The sequence below is a fragment of the Malaclemys terrapin genome, chromosome 3 (genome assembly GCF_027887155.1).
Source record: "Malaclemys terrapin pileata isolate rMalTer1 chromosome 3, rMalTer1.hap1, whole genome shotgun sequence".
Classification (NCBI taxonomy): Eukaryota; Metazoa; Chordata; order Testudines; family Emydidae; genus Malaclemys; species Malaclemys terrapin.
The window spans coordinates 7,605,932-7,629,108 of record NC_071507.1 but is presented as its reverse complement, the minus strand read 5'-3'; the positions used below and the strand labels follow the sequence as shown (position 1 = coordinate 7,629,108).

The 23,177-nt window shown below is 43.5% G+C and overlaps 2 protein-coding genes across 6 annotated transcripts in view; one reads left to right on the top strand and one right to left on the bottom strand.

Annotated features, from left to right (window-relative positions):
• NAPB (NSF attachment protein beta) overlaps window positions 1–3,620 on the top strand; it is a 36,649-nt gene extending 33,029 nt beyond the window's left edge. For both annotated transcript variants that reach the window (XM_054021830.1, XM_054021828.1), the window contains one exon: window positions 488–3,620. In XM_054021830.1, coding sequence (XP_053877805.1) covers window positions 488–592 — 105 coding nt within the window. In that variant the 3' untranslated portion in view covers window positions 593–3,620. The remainder of the gene's footprint in view (window positions 1–487) is intronic.
• LOC128833733 (GDNF-inducible zinc finger protein 1-like) overlaps window positions 1–21,778 on the bottom strand; it is a 32,345-nt gene extending 10,567 nt beyond the window's left edge. Inside the window, exons 1-7 of one of the 4 annotated variants that reach the window (XR_008444325.1) lie at window positions 21,639–21,778; window positions 15,566–16,932; window positions 13,896–13,990; window positions 12,143–12,310; window positions 10,312–10,469; window positions 8,803–9,559; window positions 4,487–4,559 (exon numbers count right to left, since the gene is read on the bottom strand). Coding sequence is in view for 1 of the 4 variants with exons in the window: in XM_054021827.1 (XP_053877802.1) it covers window positions 9,203–9,559; window positions 10,312–10,469; window positions 12,143–12,310; window positions 13,896–13,990; window positions 15,566–16,911 (2,124 nt within the window). In the remaining 3 variants the exon portion in view is untranslated. Of the gene's footprint in view, window positions 1–4,149; window positions 4,560–8,345; window positions 9,560–10,311; window positions 10,470–12,142; window positions 12,311–13,895; window positions 13,991–15,565; window positions 16,933–21,638 lie in introns of those variants that run through there. The other 3 variants (XR_008444324.1, XR_008444323.1, XM_054021827.1) reach the window with 3 other exon arrangements.
• Window positions 21,779–23,177: the final 1,399 nt, after the last annotated feature.

Genomic DNA, 23,177 nt, shown 5'->3' with positions numbered 1-23,177 from the left:
TCACCAGTGGGCATGGGCTGCCTTGGGCTACTGCAGCAGTACAAAGCAGCTGAAAATGTCTAAAGGTCCCTATCCAGCAAACCATCCCTCATCGGCAAAGCACTGAAGCGCACGCTCAAGTCCAATTGAAGTACAATAATATATATAAAAAAAAAAACTTGGGTGAGGTTCTTCTAAATTACCAGGGCTCCACTACTGGTCATCACTGCATTTTGAGGACTCTTTACTCTCCATTTGAGTTCCTTCCTCTTCCCTTCTTTTTCCAACAAACCTGGCCTCTTTGTGCCTGATATTTGAAATTCCCACTGACTTTAATGAGCTTTGGCTCAGCCCTTTACCACATGTATAGTGGTTTAAGGAATATTTAACAGAAATGTAAACAAATGAATCGCAAATGAAATGTAGCACACAGTTTACTGCTAGGAGTAGTGATAGCAATATTCCCGTTTGCCCTCTGTAAAACTGTGTTAAACTTCCTTCCAATTAGGTTAAGGAATTTGATTCCATATCTCGCTTGGATCAGTGGCTTACGACTATGTTGCTTCGCATCAAAAAATCACTTCAAGGAGATGGTGACGGAGACCTAAAGTGAATTATTTGTGGTATATGTGGCATGTTGCCTAACTCCTAAATAATCTGTTTTTGTGTAATGGCCATGGACCATTATGGGATACTTGACACTACACCTAGCTTAATTTTGTTGCTTATGAACCAAATGACCTGTATTGTTAGTATCCTGGTGTCTTTTTGATGACATGGATGGATAAGAAATGATACTCCTAGGTATTGCTGACAGATCTTCCATATGAGAGCAATAGAGGGATTCACAAGACTTTTGAGATCAGTGAAAGAAATGCTTGTGGCAAAAATCTTTATTTTTGGTAGCTGATGAGCCAAAAGTCTTTCATTTTTAACTTTTTTTTTTTTTTTTGCCGCCATTTCTCTACTAGCTCATCGTCTTCAACACTTTTGATCCATGCTTGTAAATATCTATCCATGACATACAGTACACACAATATTTTCTGATCTAATGCTAATGTATTGCTAAAGTTCTGTGGTTTTTAATGGACCTTAGTGAGACATGTAGATTTTTGTTTTTAAAATGATCAAGCTATTTTAATGATGCTAGTGAAATGCTTGTGATTTTTAGATACAGTGTGTGTGTATATACTATACAGATACGTGTGTGCATGAATAAATACATAATGACCTGGGTCTAAAAACACTAATCTTCATAGGTGAGGGGTCTGCATATAATATTCAATTACCTTCTCCCTAAACCATTCATTAAATAGGACCTAGCTTATCATGTATTTTCTATTTAAGAACTATATATGAAATGTAAGTTTCTTCTATTTTTTTTCTTGGATATATTTTTCCACTTATGTTATTTTCTGGTGCATATCATCTCTCCCGCCCTAAGATGACTTTAACAGGTAATAATATATTTTTCTAACTTTTCATTTACCTAAGTTCCTGCTATTGTCTTTGCTGCAGGTTTTTTGTATATGTCAGAACACTATTTCCTTCCCTTTGTGCTGTTGGCAAAGCTGTGTCAATGGTATGTATGTCAATAGTTATTGAATTGGGCTTTATCTTAGCTAAGATACCCTCCTTCAGCACTGTTGGACAACAGCTTGCCCAGACTTGTTTTAAAACTATGTAGAAATTAAAAATGATCTTGAAGAACGTGTGTGAATCCCTGTGTGTGTGTGGCTCCTAGTTTCAATGGAGAGACGTAGACAAGCTATCTATATTCAATATATGTATGACAGTCAGATAGGCTCATGACCATATGCAGTTTCAGTGTTATGGCTTAATATTTCCGTGCAGTTCCAATAAGCTGTAGGAATTATTTCATTCTTGTATCACCAGTGCTGCATACATAATGAAAGGCTACTAGCTTTATTTTATTTTGCATAAATGCTGCTAGTCATTTGACCTTATAAATATTGGATACTCTAAAGTAGGAAAACACTAATATCCCATAGTTGGTATCTATACTGCTATCATCTATGGCCTAGGTTGGGCTTTGATCTCTTTTGGAGGAAAGACCTGCCACAAATCTGCATGGACCGACCCACATTCCAAACAGGGTACTAGCTGGCTTTCATTTTTGTCATCTTTATGAATCTGGTGGGTTTTTTTTTTGGTTTTGCGGCTAGCTTTCCTTAATAAAATGGGATTGAATGACTATTGTCGGATGTATAGTAACCCTAGCAAGCCAGCACACTTCTAGCATTTGTTTACAGAAAATGTCAAATGGGAGACCAAATGAGATAATACATTCCAGGAAAGATGTTTTTGGACTCATATCAACAATCAATTTAAACTTTCTTCTACTTGATTGTTTTCTAGACATGTATTTAGAAATTAAACGAGGGAGGGCTTTGTGCGCTGTAGTGAGTGTGACTTCTCTTGTAACTGGAATGAACACCACTAGTGAGTTGTTATTGAAATTGTATAAAATCGTTTTCCCCCTCCTCAAGAATTTGAAAATCTTAGGGAAAACGTGCTAGGTTTGTCCGATGGAGATGTGTGGCCAAAAGGGGACTGGGAAGAGCTGGCTCTGATGAGCAACAGACTCAAATATGTTAGGAAAAGTTAAAAAGCTGCAACTTGTGTGATTAACACTTGCTTACAGTGGCTGGTCACATTAGAAATGGCTGACTTGGGTCTCCCTCTAGGGAACCATGCCTGAACAAATCTGACTTTTCTTTAAACAGATATATGCCAACATAATCCTAGAGTGTGGATGCAGCCTACAGCTATGTCTGTCACTGTAGGAAAACCATGGCCCTGAGCACTAGTACGGAAGCTGATAAAAGCATTCTCCTGTTGATCTAACTGCATCGACAGGGGGGTTAGGTCACCAAAGCTGTTGCTCCAGGGGTGGATTTGTCACACCTGAGTGCTGTATCTGTGTTGACTCAGCTGTCTCTCTACAGAGACAAGGCAGAGAGGAAAATATATGCATGCTTACGTTTAGAAAAACAAAAGGCTACAGTAGTCCTAAATATTTGAAAAAGCACTTGTATAAGAAGAAATGAGATGTCAAGCTTTGTTTAGTAGAGGGACATTAGTTTTTTCATGTTTCATAACATAGTTCTTGCTTACATCTAATCTTGCCATAGTACCTATAATTTGAGATCAGATAAAACAGCTCAGCCAAGCTTAGTGAAAATCCTACACAGGTATCCTCACACAATAGGCACATTTTGTTAATACAGAAATTATGGAAAAGTTTTTGTTTAAAAACACAACTTGGCACTGGTTACATTTGTGGTTAATTTATTTTTCCAGGACCTAAACAGTATTTTTGCACAATTATGATAGTATGCATAAATTGCTTATGTACTAATCTGTGATCTGTTATTAATGCGCTCTATAATGTAATAGTTTTGTCTAAATGCAAACCTTGGTGATTTTGTAGAGCAGCATGTCGTCTGTAATGTAAGCTGTGATATACCAGTTTTCAAATCCTAGAGCAAATCTGTCAGGCTGTTGTTTTTCCTCCCCCTGGGTCAAGAATCTGTACTATGAAAACTAATAATGAAATGGCCTTAGCAGGAACAGATTGTTTTGTGTGAATCAATAAAATAAAAATTAAGTAATTGTGATGCATTCTTTTCTGGTGAATGGCTAGTGGTATGCACTTAAACTCCCTGGTTTGATAGTTGTATTTTTCACAGTAAAACCCCTTTCCTTCAAAGAGTGCTCTGCAGGAAGTGGTTCCAGATTCTGCATATTTAGTGTGTAACTCTTCAGAATTCTGTGCACTGAATTTCACCTGGCACAGAACAGCTATCCTACATACAAATAAGTCTGTACAACTAAAGTTCTTGTAGGCTTACACTATGACTTTGTTCACTTGTGAAAATAAGTGATGAGTCCTGTAGAGTTTTCTGATGCATGTTATAACATTCCTGCAATAATTTTAATCAGCACTATGGAAGCAAAACAGAGTACTGAACAATGGAATGATTAGGCCTAAGGCACCAGGTGATCAGTAGCAACTGCTGTAGAATTACTGCAAAAGTACCCAGGGGCCTGCTACTGTAATCATAAGATCTCTGCAATATACAATGCATAGGTCCAAGGGAAGAGGAATGTCTGGTACTCCAAGCAAGTCACTTACAAAAAGGGCAGTATGGTTCAATATTTTAAAAGGATTTAATAGTTTGTACAGGTTACTCACTTCCATACATTCATGGAATACAAAAATGTCCTTTGTCTACAGGTACTAATACTCAGGATTTAAATATATCTACACTGTACACTGGTCATTAGGAATCATTTGAACACTCAAAAGGAACACAATGTTTGAATAAATATGTCAAATATAACCTCCTGGAAAGCTATTTTTTTTAAACCCTTTTCCTGGATTAAGCTAGGGTCAAAGGTAACATCAGAAGCTCCTTTAAGGTTCCAAAAAAACCCCCAAAACTCTGGTCCACAGTTTGATTATTTTTATTGCTTTGCCTACCAGTAAGTCTTTTAGGAGTGGGCCATAGTGATGGATTGTGCTTAACTTTCAGCAAGCTTTTCTCAAACTGCTTCTAAAAAAAAAAAAAAAAGTTAAGAAACCTTCACCAAAAAATTTAATATCTGCAAAAATCAGAAGGGCAGATCCTCAGCTGCTATAAACTGACATAGCTGAAGATTTGGCCCGATTTGGAATAGTTAATCGCTCTGTTAGTAGCAAGATACTTTGTAATCAACTTGACCAATGCTCCCAAAAGCACAAAATTATACTGATCTAAAATGGTTTTGAAAAAAGGCAAGTGGGATTAAGTTGTTTAATTGTTGAAAGCTTCATCTTAAAATACTCTTAACTATAGGGCTAATTCTGCTCCACTTAAAATCAGCGGGAACAGGCTCAAGCCTTCTTCACTGACACAATCAGCCTCTGCTCAGTGAAACACACCAACACATGTAATTTGCTCACAAAAGACAAAAAATTGTAAATGATAGGTTAACTGAACATGAATATATACATTTTCCCTCACTAAGAATAAACTAACTTGGAAAGTAAAACCCCTTGCAATGGAAAGAAACTGGGTGTATTGAGACATCCCACTTGTGTTCCCCTTACTGCCTGTAAAATATCACTGGCCTACAATTTTTGAGAAGTCGTCTGCTTCAGAGATAAAATGTACTATTTCTTATGTATTTTGCTGTGCTGAATTCAAATATGACAATTAAACAACTGATTGGCTACTGTTTAAGATATTTAAGTTTTTACATTTTATGTCTATGTATATTGTGTAGAGAGTAGAGTTTTAATCATACATTGTAAATCTAGGTTTTTTCATGTTTATTGTTGCTTTACATAATATTTCACCTGTCCTGTTTATGTAACACTTTTGCCGATTTTAAAGGGTTATATAAATAACATTTATTATGACACAAAAGGCAAAAAACTATTCTGTACATAGTTTAGTCCTATTCAGTGTCTACTCGGCGCTTCTTGGCTTGTCTCTTGTATTCATTAAATGGAGCATCTCTTGTCACTGTCCAGCAATAGTCTGCAAGCATTGATGGGCTCCATTTGCCCTGATAGCGTTTCTCCATTGTTGCAACGTCCTGGTGAAATTGCTAGGCGCTCAATGCTCCGCAGTTCGGTGGAAAAAAAATCTAGATGAGAGTGCAAAAAATGTATCTTTAGTGACATGTTGCAACCAAGGCTTTTGTATGCCTTGAGGAGGTTTTCCACCAACAACCTGTACTTGTCTGCCTTGTTGTTTCCGAGAAAAGTTATTACCACTAACTGGAAGGCTTTCCATGCCATCTTTTCCTTGCCACGCCGTGCATGGTCAAATGCATCATCTCGCAGAAGTTCACCAATCTGAGGACCAACAAAGACATCTTCCTTTATCTTAGCTTCACTTAACCTTGGAAATTTTCCATGGAGGTACTTGAAAGCTGCTGGTGTTTTGTCAATGGCCTTAACAAAGTTCTTCATCAGACCCAGCTTGATGTGTAAGGGTGGTAACAAAATCTTCCTTGATTCAACAAGTAGTGGATGCTGAACACTTTTCCTCCCAGGCTCCAGTGACTGTCGGAGTGGCCAATCTTTCTTGATGTAATGGGAATCTCTTGCACGACTATCCCATTCGCAGAGAAAACAGCAGTACTTTGTGTATCCAGTCTGCAGACCAAGCAAGAGAGCAACAACCTTCAAATCGCCACAGAGCTGCCACTGATGTTGGTCATAGTTTATGCACCTCAAAAGTTGTTTCATGTTGTCATAGGTTTCCTTCATATGGACTGCATGACCAACTGGAATTGATGGCAAAACATTGCCATTATGCAGTAAAACATTAAGACTCGTCTTCAATGAATCAACGAACAGTCTCCACTCATCTGGATCGTGAACGATGTTGAGGGCTGCCATCACACCATTGATGTTGTTGCAGGCTACAAGATCACCTTCCATGAAGAAGAATGGGACAAGATCCTTTTGACGGTCAGGGAACATAGAAACCCTCACATCACCTGCCAGGAGATTCCACTGCTGTAGTCTGGAGCCCAACAGCTCTGCCTTACTCTTGGGTAGTTCCAAATCCCTGACAAGGTCATTCAGGTCACCTTGAGTTATGAGGTGTGGTTCAGAGAAGAAGGATGGGAGAAAATGTGGGTCCTGTGACATTGATGGTTCAGGACCAGAAGTTTCATCCTCTTCCTCGTCTGACTCAAGTGAGAATGATTCTGGTGCATCAGGAACCGGCAGTCCTTCTCCGTGGGGTACTGGGCATATAGCTGATGGAATATTTGGATAATGCACAGTCCACTTTTTCTTCTTTGACACACCTTTCCCAACTGGAGGCACTATGCAGAAGTAACAACTGCTGGTATGATCTGTTAGCTCTCTCCAAATCATTGCACAGATTTCCTTTTCCTGTTCAAGCATTGGCGAAGATTTGTTGCACAAGTGTTGCAGCATATGTGTGGGCCCACCTCTTGTCCTGATCTCCAATTTTGCAGCCAAAATAAAGGGGATAGGCTTTCTTAACCATAGTGGTTATACTGCGCTTTTGTGATGCAAAAGTCACTTCACCACAAACATAGCAGAAGTTATCTGCACTGTTCACACAAGTACGAGGCATCTCTGCTCACTTTGGCTAAACAGAAATGTGTCCCTTTGCAAAATCAAACACTGACAAATAAGAGAGCACGACACTGTATGATTTCTAGAGCTGATATAGGGCAATTTGTTCAGCAGAATGATGTAAGCTTCATTATGATTGCATCATCCATGACTTCTAGGAATAACATGATGCAATCTGAAGCTGGTATTGTATCATACATGATATGAATTGCATCATTCATTGTTTTGCCTAAAAAGCAAGTACTGTCCAAACCCAGTCACAGATTTATTCATAGATCCAGTCAAAGATGTATTTTAGTCATTTCTGGTTTAAATTGAGATCCCTTCCCTTTATAACTCACTTATCCTCCGCCATTCCCAAGTCAAGGGTCGTATATACTGACCCAATAGCATATCTTGAAAACTAGAGCCAATCAACAATTTTAAGCATCATTTTCGTTCTCAGTGACCCAGAATTAGTAAAGTTTGACTACATTTATTTCAGAGCAGTGTATTCTCATTGTAAAACTAACACCCTGAACTTGACCAGATTTTTGTAGAAGATGAGGGGAAAGGGGGTTCCACAGAAAGGTCTTATCCTGCAATCTCTTACCAGGTTAACACAACATCCATGAGAAGTGCCACTGACAATCAGATCATTCATGGGGGCATAGCTTGCAGAATTCAACCCAGAAAGCCTGCTCCGAACACCCACTGAATTCAATGGGAAGACTCCTACTGCCTTAATGGATTTTGGAGCAAGCACTACCTTCCTTGACATTTAAAAAAGGCACATTGTCAATATCTTCCTGCTAAATTTTTCACCTCAGATACTAAATACCATTCTAATCAGGAAAACAAAAGCTTTAAAAATGTAATCAGCAGCACTGACGTCATTTATTTTTGGCATGTGCCTCAGCTTGGGCACTTCCAGGCACTAGCCCAAAGCTGCAGTGGTTGCATTTCCAACACTGACTCTTAGAAAAGGCTTCTTGAAATAACCACAAAGATGTTTTTCTTTACAAGTTTCGTAAAAACTTTTCAAAAGTAAAATTTGGAGCCTGAAACTACGTGAATGGCCTTAATGTATCCCACTTATCACCTGTACCCCACGGCCCCATCCCACAAATGAATCCATCAGGAGACACCCCTGTGCTCAAATGGAACCACATTACTCAATACGGACCTGCACCAGTAGAGCCAGTTGCAAGATCAGAGTTGCAAGATGAGAGTGCAAATTTAGTGTAAAAGTTGGTGACAATGAAGCAGTAATGTACCTTTATTGTTTAGTGAGTTATTTTAATCACTAGATTAGTAATCCTGCAAATTCACAACTGACACTTCTTATTGGAGTGCGTTCCATAACTGTACGTGAGCTATTATATAACAGAAAAATAAAAACTCCATGCATTTCCCACGCTTGCTCCCATTGGTTTTTCCAAATACTAAAATGATTCTGCTTGAATCTTTGGCAAAGCCAAGATTAAAACACTTCCTGAAATGAAATTTAACAATTTTATTTTCTACTTATGAACTTTTACTAGGAAAGTGTATTCCATTAACTGTTAGGCCCAGAAACAACACAATATTTCTGTTTTGTTCACACATGTTGTGGAATCGAATTGGAAACAAAACAAAAAACCCACACACCCTCCTTTTTAAGGAAGCTGCACTCAAGCCATCTGAACAAAAGGAAGAAGGGCTTACCACACCTTTGCAGGAAGGGTAGCGAAGAGGAGACTGCCTGGTCAGATTTCCAGAGATTAAAACAATGGCAGGTCTTCATATGCTCTGCTTGAGGTTAACTGCTCTCTGAAGTGATTGTATTATTTCACATGTTCATAACAAAGGGTACAGAAAAATCAAGAAATGAATAAAGTAGAACAATAACTATCAGCCGGGAAAAGGAACTACCACTAGACTATGCAAATTGAAGATTACTGATTTGTGGTGTTTTAAGGGCGAGAAGGAGATAAATGCCATGAATGTCATCCACAACTAGTCCCTCTTCCTTTCGGATCTATGCTTTCTCCTAATTACATCAGTAGGTTCCTGGCAAAGTCAGAAGTTATTAGAGGTATGCCCTAGGCTGGGTTGGTGAACAATACCAAATTATTCCATATTCACCAGAGCATGGAGCTGTGGCTGAATAGCATCTGTCTGTGTATGTAGTACCGTAAGCTCACTTAAGGTGGTAGCTATGAGGGCTTCTTGGGGTCCCACAGTCCCATCTGATTTGCAGTCTGTCACGATGGTAGAATTGTTGTCGTGCAGTGCAGTCACACTCCCTGGGACAGCTATCAAGTTTTGATAGTGGCCATTTTCAGAAAAAGACAGCAACTTGTCTGTTATTTTAGGTGACACATGATACTCTTCATCAGGAAGCTCTGTCTTGTGACCTTCATCGTTCTTAGACACTCCTTCAACAATAACCAGGAACGACTTCCAGGGTGTATTCTTATCATGTATCTAAAAACAAACACAATACAGTTTCAGCACTTGCTGTTTAGAATGACAACACTTTGCCTTTCTACAGAAGCTTCCAGCCAAGGATCTAAAAAGGTTTACAAATAATGGGGCAGATTCTGTGCCCTGCTCCTCCGCTTTTATACGGCTCAGGCAGTGTCAAAAGGAGGGGGACTTGCTATATCCTCCTACGTGGGGATTCTGAAGCAGGCACACAGTCAGCAAAGTGGACTCCTATGGCAGCCCTCTGGAGACAGGGAGAAGAGGCCTGAGCTATTGTAAGTTGACGCAGAAAAGAACAGCCCCAATGCTGCTCTAGCTTGTCCCAGGGCCAGGTAGAAAATCAGGGAGCTCCAATCAGGTCCCTGATGGGCTCCCTTGCTCCATTTCATCAAGTGTAAACTTGGCAAAGCAAAGTATCTTTCCAAATGAGTGAAGTCTCTCTCAGCCCCCCTGTATGATCACTCCCATTTCGCAGGGGAATGGCAGCCCCAGGGTCATACGGTGAGTCAGCAAAAGAGTGAGAAAAATAACTGTCCTTTCTGCTGTGTGTTTGCTATGCTGCCAGTAGTGAGATTAATTTGACTGTAACCCAGGAAAGCTGTCGGCCTCAATGGGACAATGCATTTACTCAAGTATTCTAAAGCCAACAGGCCCTTTCCTAGAACGGGCCCATTTTACACGGGCATGTCTGAAATGCGAGATAAGGCCCACTGGAACGAGCAGTGGAGTCTGTAGCAAGACTCCGTCCTTACTGAAGTGTGCCGCCGCAAGGTCGATTTATCCGTGAATGTTCGCCCGCACGCATTGCACATGAACGGTTTCTCTCCCGTGTGTATTCGATGATGGCGCTGCAATGCGTTGAGCTGTGTGAACTGCTTACCACACTGATCACAACAATAGGGCCGTTCACCTGAAATCAGAACACAGGGTTAGACTGACCTCTGAGCTGTACCTGGAGTGCTGCTCCTTTGGTAATTTCATAACATGCCCTCGTATCACATTTATTTGACTAGGCAAGTGCAGGCATGTTCGCAAAGCATGCAAATACATTTGCGGGAATTTCAGATTTGCATAAAATTATACTGATGCATGCAAGATAAACACATCATTTCTGTAGTTTCAGGGCAGATCCTCTGCCAGTGTAAATCGGTTTAGCTCTATTGAAGCCAACAGAGCACTTACATCAGCTGAGCTTCTGGCCTGAACTACAGGAGTTTTCATATTTACCTATATCAGTATTTTACTAGGGCAGGAATTCTGGGATTTATTACACCCTCTGGTTTCTCTCTTTAAATCTACCAAAGCAGATCACAATACCATTCAGTAGGTAAAATGCACTTTAGCCTAAAGCGTCTTTCACCCATGATTTATTATTTACCCCAATAAAGCATTTTGTGAAACAGCCACAGGGTTAAATGACAGCACAGGGAAAGAAAGTAGGGGTTTCAGATGATTTGAAAGTAGATGCAAATGTGATGAGACAGAGAGATACAAGGTTGGTATTGCAGATGGCAGGCAATATAGGGGAGAAGGCTCTAGCATCAATGGTAGGATTGTGTGCAGGGACAGAGAAGAGGCCAGTGCTAGACAAGCTGAGGGGAGGAAAGTAGACAGTGTCTTTGAGCTAGCTGAAGATAGTCTAGAGAGAATTTTATAACTATAGACAATATTAAGCTGGCTTTGCAGTGGAAAGCAACTAAATGGTTATAGTGTAGGCTGCACTTTGTACATGAGCAAAGCTAGACAGAAACATTCACCCCATGCTGCAGTGTTGAAAACTAAGGCACACTCCACCAGACAAAAGAGGAGATAAAGACATGGATGAAGATTTCAGTAGGGGTAGAACTGAGGCTGATCTAGATACAGGTGAAGTTATGGAGGAAGCCATATAGACAGCTCGATTGCTATAAAAGATATGGGTGAAGGAGAGTGTAGAGTCAAAGACAACGTCGAGGACACAATCAGCAAAGGCAGTAGACAGCGTTTGCTTGGAGACGCTGGCAGCAGCCCGACATTGACTAGAGTTACATGGTTCAGGTGGAACCAGTAGGAAAGCAAGGCTGCGTCTTAGCAGAGATGCAATTGTGCCCATGGCCATTTTGCTTCTCCTGACAGAGAACAAGGTACAGGCAGAGATAAACGCAAACTGGGAAGAGGAAGCCGTCAGGAAAGGTGGGTGGGAGGACAAGTCTGCAAAGACAACATTGCTCTTTGCAGTGTTCTGAATGGAGCTAAAGTGGATACGGCTCTTTATTTACTAATAAACTTCTTTGCGTGTTATGTTGCATCAGCATCGGTAAGGAGGTATCAGCACAGCTCTGTGAAATGCTTGCTAGTTAATTGCTGCTATGCAATCAGCAGGAAGAACACATTTTTGGAGGATGGGGTAAGAGGAAAGGAATGGAGGAAACACCACCACTGGTTGAAAATAGTTTTAAGAGTTCTACAAAAGGTGAGTACGTTTATAAGTAATAAAAGTTCTTGGTTAAAGGAGTCCCTCAACATTAAACAGTCCTAAGATTTAGACCTATAGATACACTTTACTATCCTATGCACTTTACTTTCCAAACAAATGTTTCCTACCCGTGTGAACTTTAATATGCTGGTAAAGCGAATTCCTCTGTGCAAATGTTCTAAAGCAAACTTCACATTTAAACGGCTTGGATCCGGTATGTATTCTATTATGGTGTTTCAAGTACTCCTTAGAGGCAAAGCTCTTCCCACATGTTTCACACATAAACGGCCTTTCCCCTACAGCAAGGGTGAATTGGAGAAGGAAAAAACAAAGGAATGTTTTAGAACGTCATTAGGCATCACATGCAAACACCGAGCTATTATATACAAACTAAACAGAGGTCAATGTCAAAAGGGATTTCAGTGGGCCTAGCTCAGGGGAGTAAGCTGCGTTATCAGGTACGGAATATGCCTGTTTGAGAAAGCTGTACGAGGCACCACTCTCAGAAGGAACCTCCCGTCTCAGACCACACCAAAATATCCCCAAATGTAGGGCCTGAACAAAAGCCCACTGAAGTCTTCAGTTAGTTGGAGTCGTTCCACTAACTTAGTGGCCTTTGGCTCAGGCCCATACTGAACAGAGTCCTGCTCACCCTCCGTTAAGTAGCCGACGTTCTGTTGTTGCTTAAGGCAAGTTTCCCTGTGTTAACATGTCACTGGTTTTACATTTTCTGCCAGCTCACATTTGTTCATGGCAGAAGAGTCCATGAGCAGGGGGGATGGAGAGATTTCTAACACGTTTGGGTAAGAAATGCAAAAGGAAAAGAAGAAATTCCCCACACATGACTGAAGTCTGGTGGTACAATGTCAATCCCTCATATGAGATTTTAATCGCAAGTGTATGAAGTAGGTAATTACAGGTTAAAATAAGCCACTTTTAAAATTAGGTTTCTTGGGTTAATTGCTGCATGTTTGCCCAGAACGTGAGTTCATATTTAGCTTTAATAATTAGGATAAAGCCTTATAACAATGGGACTGAATTTCCAAAGCACTCTCCAGCGACCCATGATCCAAAGTCCATTGAAGCCCATGGGAAACTTCCATTCCCTTGAATAGGCTTTGCCCACTTCTACCCACTGCCCGCCCACAAGCAGAGACCACACAGGGAAATAAGAGAGCAAAATGCAGACTGTGCAAAGGTGTCTATGAATGAGTCCTTTGTAAACAAAACCAAAAAAGACCTTTTCACTGCCATTCACAGCAAATAGTTGGGTTTATCAGGGGCTTCGGAGCTCCTTTTTAAAGCACTTTGAAGACCAGTATTAGTTCATTAAACTAAATGACAGTAAAGCTGTGATGAAGGGAAGGTGTGGCATTCTGCAATATTTCTGATACGGGCACATTTAAAAACTTGTTTTTACAGCAGTAACTTCTGAAAACATTACGGGTGAAGCTTTGAAGATTTTCCCCCCGTCTCTCTCAGAAATGCTCTAACGCCAATACAGAAAAGCAGAATATGCAACAAAAATATACTTGTGCTTCACACTGGAGTTCCTGATCTACTCAGTATCCAGATGGCTGCAATTATTTATACAGCTGGTGTTTTACTGAAGTCTTGTGTTGGTTTTTTCTTTAGGAAATGCTAATTAAAATTAACTCTTTTTTTGTACATTTCCTTAAACCTAGCAACCTGGGTAAAGACAACTATTCACAAAATCATGATCTCTCTCCCTGCCCCTTCCCTCCCGTACTTTAAATGTCACAAACATATGTCACAGAATGTCACAAACACAAACTGCAACAGCAGCTAGATTCTAAATAACATAAGTTTTGCACCTAATGCCCCTTTAACTTGGAGAGGGTGACAAAAGAAGAAACTTGCCTGTATGACACCTTTTATGATATATAAGCATGTGATTCTGTGTGAATCTTGCACCACATTCCTCACAGACAAAAGGTTTCTCACCAGTGTGGATTCTGAAATGAAAAAATACCATTAAGCTAAAAGGTTCTCTCTCCTCTACAGTACATTACTAGTCACTTTTACTGTATGGTCATCCTCTGAAATGTGACATTGTGGAGTTCAGTCTTTCTAAGATTTCCTAATTGAGCCGAGATTCTGAGCTGTGATCCACAAAAGCAGAGTGCTGTGCCTGACTATCACATTCCAGAATTTGGGATCAGGATCCAGAAATATATGAGCCAAAGAAGTTTTTGGTAAGCTTAAAAATCTCTACTGAATTTTTACACACTTCAAATACAAAAATTGAGAGGGAAAGATATAGAGGGTTACCTAATTGTAATAAAAATATAATTTTTTTTTTTAAATTCCATCTGGAATCTGAAAGTCAAGCAGTAATCTTTATGGTTCTGATATCATCACCAACATTTTCTGCAATCAGAACTTGGCTAACAATTCTTTTTAAATGATTACTGAGCCAGAACATAGTTTGGTTGGCTGTTCCCTAGGTGTGCTGGCTTTGCAGGGTTGTCAGGCCTACAAAGTAAAGTTAGTGGCTATGGCTCAGACTGAAGACACACAGGGAGCAGAACAGGAAAATGCCATTTTTATACAAGCTTGTCTCTCTCCCCAACAGAAGTTGGTCCAATAAAAGACATTACCTCACCCACCTTGTCTCTCTATATCCTAGGACTGACATGGCTACAACTACACTGCATTTTTATACAGTCATTTTCCTGATTATAGCTTCAGTCCTGCAACGAGATCTGCATGGGTGAAGACGAGTGTCCATGCAGAGCAGCTTGCAGGATCAGGGTCTAGAATTGCACTTCAGTTGCATCTACCTTTAACTTCCTGCCTACACATGAACTTCACACTTGATTTACTTGACTCCTTTGACTAGTTCTGCAGGAACAAAAATACCAGGTGATCAGTTCTCAGTTCAATATTAGCAGGGGAGATTATATGTAAAAATTAAAATGAAAACATTAGGTAATTATCTGAAGTGGCTCCTTCCTCTTGTCTTTCTAGGTCTGTCTTCTAGAGTATAAGTTTCTACTTTCTGCACTTAATTCGCTGACAGACACACCAGATTGGTCTGTTTCTAGTCAATTTCACTCCTTGGGTATTTTTGCAGCATCCTGGACCTTGTTTTATTTGGGTTACACACACCACTGGGGATATTGACATTTTTTAAAAGGTTTTCATTCCCACTGCATAACATTTTACTATTAATTTTAGTGTTTCTTAATTCAGTTCAAAAAAACATAAGGCCCCAAACCCGCAAACAATCTAGCATGTGTGTAGTTTTGCTTATGAGAGCAGTCCAACTGATTTCAATGGAACTACTCACAGGAGTAAACTTATGTGCTTAAGTGTTTGCTGGATCGGGGCTTAAACCTATACTTTGGGCTTAGATTAAATGACAGTGCCCCCCTAATTAGAAAGAAAACACTTTGGAAGGGGATATATTGAAACCCTCCAGTCAGTCTCCTTTTAAATCCTCACTCTACTTGAGGGTTCAGGATGTCTTTCAGTAGATTTTACCTTTCCCACCAGAATCTAACAAGGCCAGTTAAGTCTGTTCATACCTCATGTGTGTTTTAAGTGCAGAAGGCTGAGAAAATTTAGCCTCACACTCTGTGCACCCATAAGGCTTGTCGCCTGTATGCGTCCTTTCATGAAGCCTCAAAGCAGTTTTGGAGCTCAAACCCTTTCCACACTGTTGGCACTGATGACGCTCCCCACCACCCTCATGAACCTGAAGAATGTGCCTCTTGACGTCCTTCTTCCTCTTGAACTTCTTACCACAGAGTTCACAAGGGAAGTGGCGCTCACTGGTGTGGACGTGGCGTTGGTGGCTTTTTAAATTGCACCGGTTGGCAAAGGTCTGACTGCAGGTTTCACACCGGTAAATGATTTCAGCCGCAATGCCATGACTGTGCTTTATGTGCTTGAGGAAGCTCTTCTCATACAGGAATTCCTTCTTGCAGGTGCTGCATTTGAAATTGCCGCCTCTTTTCTTCTTATCCTCCTCTGATTTTTTAAAGTTGTCTTCTAATTCAAAGTTGCCATTGCACTCTTCATTCTCAGGCTTCACACTGTTTTCCACTTGCCCCTCTTCCTTCTCCACATCATGCATGATTTGGTCTTTCGGGAACTTGTTCTCTTCAGTAGCATCCTCAGCATTCTTCTGTTGCTCTCTCAACCGCCTTGTGTACTTCTTTTTGGGGATTTCTACAAATACTTTCCTCCCAGCCAGCCTCCCACTGGCCCTTCTGATTTTGGCATAGGGAGGCTTCATGGTTTCTTTTTTCTTGTCAACCTTCTCTTTTGATTTGGCAGTTGGCCTCTCAAGAGACACTCCATTGCTGGGTCTTTCCATGGGGGAATTCGGAGAATCAGGAGGACAGTCTGTACGGTCACCTTCCGCCACAACAGTTGTCTTCAACTCAACTAAAGCATTGGATTGGGTACCACTGTCGTCCTCAGCATCCTGCGATTCAGAGAAATTTTGCAACTCCAACAACACTGATTCAAGCATCTGCTTCTTCAGCTGAAAACAGGTTTCAGATAGGTCCAAGCACTTAAGCTTTTCAGCTATTTCCAGCATACGTTGCACTCGGTCTTCCTCCACTTCTACTCTGGCAGTATAGACAAACTCAAGAAATGAAGCAAAATCAGCTACCTGGACCTCATTCAAGAACACATTTGTCCTTGAGCTATCCATGCTCTTCTCATTAAGAAACACCTCCTTGAAGAATTTGCTTGTTGCTGCCAATACAGCTTTGTGAGCAACAAACTCTCCCCTGACACCTTGATACTCCACGCTAACCGTCACATCACAAAGATGGCCCAGAAGACGCAGCTGATGCATTTCGTTCAGAAGATTTATCGGCGAGGACTTTGATTCTAGCAAAACTGCATTACTTTCCATCTTTCTTCTTTCTGCAAACAGCTGTTAACAACATCACATGTTAGTTGCCTATCATGGAGAAACCAATAAAACTTAAAAGCCCAACTCCCATTCCGGCACCTTAATAAAGTGGCCAGATTTTCAGAAAAGCGCTATTGAAAAATGTGGCCTGAAGCACAGACTAGATTAGCTGTGTCTCATTTCTATTTAGAAATAAGCTAGCAGCCATTCATAGAAAGTAATTAGATTTGTCAAAAGTTAACTTCTATTTCAAGTCTCAATCATCATTTTGGCAGATTCACTCCTTGAGAAATCAGAACTAAGATGCTAGAAAAGTTTAGAGTTTAATAGGATTCTAAAATGTAATAAAGACTAAGTGAACAAAAGAAGGGTCAAAAGAAATGCAAGGTGCATAACAAAAGCACACTTACAATCCCAAACAGAATAATTCCTGAGAATAGGTTTTTAGGGTAAACAAAAAGGTATTTTAAACAAAAGTTGGATGAAGTGAAAATATGAGTTCTCAAAACACAAAAGTCAATGAGATTATAAAACAGCGGGGCTAATTATTTATCTCCAAAAGTTGGGAAAACTGTTCTAAAATAACAGGGTTATGGACCATGGTCTGACCCACTATGACAGCTCTTATGTTCTTATGATTGGCCTGCCTCTTGCAAGGCCTACTGTAGACTGACATCTTTTACCAAGCATGAACGATGGAGCTTGGATGGCTAAACACAACTTCCATTTCTCTTTATTTATCCCAGACACGTTTTCTCTTCCCTCTCATCTCAGACTATATATTTTGGGGTTAATTAAGCAAAGATCCATTAATTGATAAAGCATTTGCTATTAGCATAGTTTGGAAGTTAATGTTTTTCAGCAGAGGTACAAGCCTTTAACCACTTTACATGTTACAATACTTCCTGTATTACTTTATAATTAGCCACTTGTTTACTGATTGAACAAACTACCAAAAGTTGAAAAAGCTATTATTACAAACTGTGTACAGACACCAATGGTCATCAGCAGAGAGTAAACCCAGAATCTTCAGAATCAAAGTCACCAGCCGCTTCCACTTGAGCTAGAGAACGCCTTAAACTGTACACCCAAGCTATTAGTTTCCAAGAGTCAGCCCCAAGAGAGAGACTATCCAAATCACTAAACCAGTGTATTATACTAACATTGTAAAACATATGACCCACACTCTCCATAAAGCTGTAATAATAGAACTACCATCAAGGTGCAGAATGCACTCGTTTTTGTAACACTGGTCTTCCACTCTACTGGAATTTGTTCAAACAGGAAACAGTAATTTAACATATTCAATAAGGTACATAGTGCAATGAAAGGCTTTCACTTCCAGTGGGTGACAAACTCTTGTTCAAACTGCTAGCAGCATTCTCTGCTTCAAGCACATATCTGTGCCAATAGAAACATCCATATATATTTCGCCTAAAAAAGATGTTATGTCACTGAAGCCTGCAAACTGCTGCGTGGGCACAGGGAGTCTGCCCACATGGAACAGCTTGTAGGACTGTAGACCATGTGCTCATACACAGCCAGCTATCTGTTATCCAAGTCACATGTCATACTAAAGTGCCACTGTCTAGAGCAGTGGTTTTCAAACTTATTTGATCACGCCCCCCCCTTCTCTGTGTCTGTAGTAGTTTACGCCCCACCCCAGTCTCACAAGTACATATAACAACATATGCAATGGCGGTGTTTCACTTGAATCAGTTTCGGCTTCTGTTTTTCACTTGCATTGGTTATTTTTTAAGCCAATGACCCATTGTAATAAGAGAAAGCAAAAGTGTGATTGTGGTCCACGTATACAATTAAATGTGCACACTGCATCGTAGCAAACAGATTAACGTACAGATGGCAACGATTTTGTATAATACTATGCAAGCTTAAACAGAAATCCGTCATAAAGCACAGCACCATCTGAGGACCTATGGCGTCTGGAGGAATCCGTTTTGCTAGTTACGCATTGCTGTGGGTAAAATGTGTGCAACAAGTCGTCCCCCCCCCCCAACCAAAAAAACTTCTCATGCCTCCCTGAGAATACATTCCACGCTCCCCAGTTTGAGAACCCCTGGTCTAGAGGCAGAACTGCCTGACAAAACAAAAGACAGAAAGCCAGTTTTGTCAGGCATAATCCAGTATGGCTAAAGTGACCATTATAATCTATGAGGCACAGTACAATGGCTGCTGGAACAGAAGAGTGGCACCAAGTTTAGATGACAGATAAAGTGAGCATGTGAAGCCCAGCTAACAGTGCTGAAGGAATGGGGTCAGGAAAACTCTGAAGTTATCAGGCTGATACTCATGGAAGCTTGGCCAACAGGCCAGACTCCTGCATGACCCATGTAGCCCTCGGGCCAAAAAGTTTGCCCACCCCTGATCTAGGCCAGCCCTGCCAGGTGTTTGTCCAACCTCCTCTTAAAAATCCCCAATGATGGAGAATTCACAACTTCCCTAGGCAATTTATTCCAGTGCGTAACCACTCTGACAGGAAGTTTTTCCTAATGTCCAACCTAAACCGCCCTTGCTGCAATTTAAGCCCATTGCTTCTTGCCCTATCCTCAGAGGTTAAGAACAACAATTTTTCTCCCTCCTTCTTGTAACAACCTTTTATGTACTTGAAAACTGCTATCATGTCCCCTCTCAGTCTTCTCTTCTCTAGACTAAACAAACCCAATTTTTTCACTTTTCCCTCATAGGTCATGTTTTCTAGACCTTTAATCATTTTTCTTGCTCTTCTCTGGACTTTCTCCAATTTGTCCACATCTTTCCTGAAATGTGGCGTCCAGAACTGGACACAATACTCCCGTTGAGGCCTAATCAGCGCAGAGTAGAGTGGAGAAGAGCGGAAGAATTACTTCTCGCATCTTGCCTACAATACTCCTGCTAATACATCCCAGAAGGATGTTTGCTTTTTTTTGCAATAGCATTACACTGTTGACTCATATTTAGCTTGTGATCCACTATCACCCCCACCCAGATCCCTTTCTGCAGTACTCCTTCCTAGGCAGTCATTTCCCATTTTGTATTTGTGCAACTGATTGTTCCTTTCTAAGTGGAGTACTTTGCACCTGTGTAAAGGGGTGTCTCTGGGATCCAGCGCCTCCACCCTCACATTGTGTTGGGAGTTATCCCAACAGACACCCTTAGCCCCACTCCCTGGGGAGGAAATGTCTGTAGGCCTCACGATCTCAGGGGGAGTTGTCCATAGGGAAGCACCTCATCCCCAAACTCCTGGGGAAGGAAATACTTGGGAGGTTCCCCTGAGCCCAGTGGGCCACAGCAGTCTGTGGGGAGCAGCGGTCTGTGGGGTTTTCCCTGCACCCAGGGGGCAGAGGGGGTCTGTGGGGAGGGAGGGGGGCTGTTGGCACCCAGGGGGTGGAGGGGCTCTGTGGTGCTCCCCCTGAACCCCGTGTGTATGTGTGAGAGTCTGTGGGGGGGAGGAGGTCTGTGGGTGCCCAGGGGGCGGCAGGGGCACAGGGTCTGTGGGCACCCAGCGGGTGCCGGGGGTCTGTGTGGGGGGGGTGAGGGCATCGGTGGGTGCCCAAGCGGCAGTGGGGGTCTGTGGGGGAGGGACATCGGGGGGGGGCCCAGGGGGCGGGGGAGGTCGGGGGTGGCGGGGGCCATGGGGGCGGCAGGTGGGCATCCGGGGGGGGAAGGGGTGGCTGTGGGCGCCAGGGGGCGGTGGGGGTCTGTGGGGGACGGGGGTCTGTGGGGGCCCAGGGGGTGGCAGGGGGCTGTGGGGGATGGGGGTCAGTGAGCACCCGGGGGTGGCAGGGGCCCAGGGGGTGGCGGGGGGAGGGGTCAGTGAGCATCCAGGAGATGGCGGGGAGTCAGTGGGGGAGCGGGTCTGTGGGGGCCCAGAGGGTGGGAGGGGTTCAGTGGGCTGCAGGGGTCAGTGGGGGAGGGGGTCTGTGAGCGCCCAGGGGGCGGCAGGGCTCGGTGGGGGGCCAAGGGGTCAGCAGGGGTCTGTGGGGGCCGAGGGGGCAGCAGGGGTCTGTGGGGGGAGAGGGTCGGTGGGGGCCCAGGGAGCAGTGGAGGTCTGTGAGGGGAGGGGGTCAGTGGGGGCCCAAGGGGCGGATGGGGAGGGGGGTCTGTGGGGGACCAGGGAGCGGTTGGGGTCTGTGAGGGGAGGGGGCGGCGGGGGCTGTGGAGGGAGGAGGACTGTGGGGGCCAGGGCTTGGTGGGGGCCCAGGGAGCGGTGGGGGTCTGTGAGGGGATGAGGTCGGTGGGCTCCAGGGGGCGAAGGGGGGTCTGTGGGGGCCCAGGGGGCGGCGGGGTTCTGTGTGGGGAGGGGGTTGCTGGGCTCCAGGTGGTGGCGGGCGCCCCGGGGTCTGTGGGGGCCCAGCGGGTGGCGGGGGTCTGTGAGGGGAGGGGGAGGGGGTCGGGGGCGCCCCGGGGGCTGTGGGGGAGGGGTCTGTGGGGGCCCAGGGGGCAGCAGGGGTCTGTGAAGGGAGGGGGAGGGGTTGGGGCGCCCCGGGGGCTGTGGGGGGAGGGGTCTGTGAGGGGAAGGGGTCGGGGGCGCCCCGGGGGCTGTGGGGGGAGGGGTCTGTGAGGGGAAGGGGTCGGGGGCGCCCCGGGGGCTGTGGGGGGAGGGGTCTGTGAGGGGAAGGGGTCGGGGGCGCCCCGGGGGCTGTGGGGCGGCCCATGTCGGGGCTCCCCGCGCCGGGGGGGGAGGCTGTGTCCGGGGCTCACCCCCCAGCCGGGCCCCGCTCACTCACCGGGCAGCCCCGGGCTCCGCGCGGCGGCCGGAAGCGCTGGCCGCTCACGAGCGCTCCCCCCACCCGGCCAGTTCCGGCAACTGCCGCGGCGCAGCCGCCGCCATCGGCGTCACGAGACCAAGCGGCGCCGCCCTCCCGGCTCGAGCGCCAGGACGACGGCGCCAGGGGGCGGCCGGGCGGAAGTGGCGTCAGACCGACCCCTCAAGCCTGCGCCTCCTCGCGTCGCGGGGTTGCCTGGCAACGTTTCCCCCGCAGGGAGGGGCCCCCCACGGCCGTGTCCCATCCCCACGAGGCCTGTGCCCCCCCCCCACGTGTCAGTCTGTGCCCACCCTGCACCCCCACCGGGCCTTCACACGGTCTCCGCCCCTTTCCAGCTGGCCCTGGACCTAATTCACTGTAACATGGGGGGCAGGAAACACCCCAGGAACAAGGGGACCTCCACCAATGCAGGGAAGCGAATTCACGGGAAAGTAAAAGACAGTCCCAAGAGGGAAATGCCTGCACCACCACAGAGGCTCAAACAATATGTATTAGCCTCCCCCCCCCCCCAAAAAAAACCCCCAAAACAAAACAGACAAAGGATTTAAAAAAAAGCCACTGTGGCTAAACAACCAAGGAAAAGAAGGGGCTAGATCCAAAAGGGAATTTTTTAAACCTGGAAGTCTAATCCTACTTAGGAAAATAGAAAGGAGCATAAACTCTGGCAAGTCATATGTAAATAGGGTGACCAGATAGAAAGTGTGAAAAATTGGGACGGGGGTAGGGGGTAATAGGCAACTATTACTATAAAATCAGGACATCTAGTCACTCTATATGTAAAAGTATAATTAGGCAGGACAAAAACAAATGTGAAGAGCCACTACCAATAGACACAAAAACCGACAGCAATTAAAAAAAATAGTACATCAGAAACGAGCAGCCTACGAAAAAATCAGTAGAGTCACTGGGCAATCGAGGCGCTAAAGGGGCACTCAAGGAAGACAAGGCTGTTGCAGAGAAACGAAATGAATTCTTTGCATCAGTCTTCACTGCAGAGGATGTGACCGAGATTCCCAAACCTTTTTAGGTGACAAATCTGAGGAACTTTCCCAGATTGAGTTGTCAATAGAGGAGGTTTTGGAACAAACTGAAAATTCAATGTTGGTAAATGTAAAGTAATGCACGTTGGAAAACATAAACCCAGCTGTACATACAAAATGATGGGGTCTAAAATTAGCTGTTACCACTCAAGAAAGCGATCTTGGAGTCATCGTGGATAGTTCTCTGAAAACATCCACTCAAAGTACAGTGACAGTCAAAAAAGCTAGCAATCTTAGGAACTCATAGGAAACAGATAAGACAGTAAATACCATAATGCCACTATATAAATCCATGGTACACCCACACACTGAATACTGCGTGCAATTCTGGTCACCTATCTCAAAAAAGATATATCAGAATTGGAAAAAGTCCAGAGAAGGGCAACAAAAATGAATAGGGGGATAGAACAGCTTCCATATGAGGAAGAGATTAAAAACACTGGGATTGTTCATCTTGGAA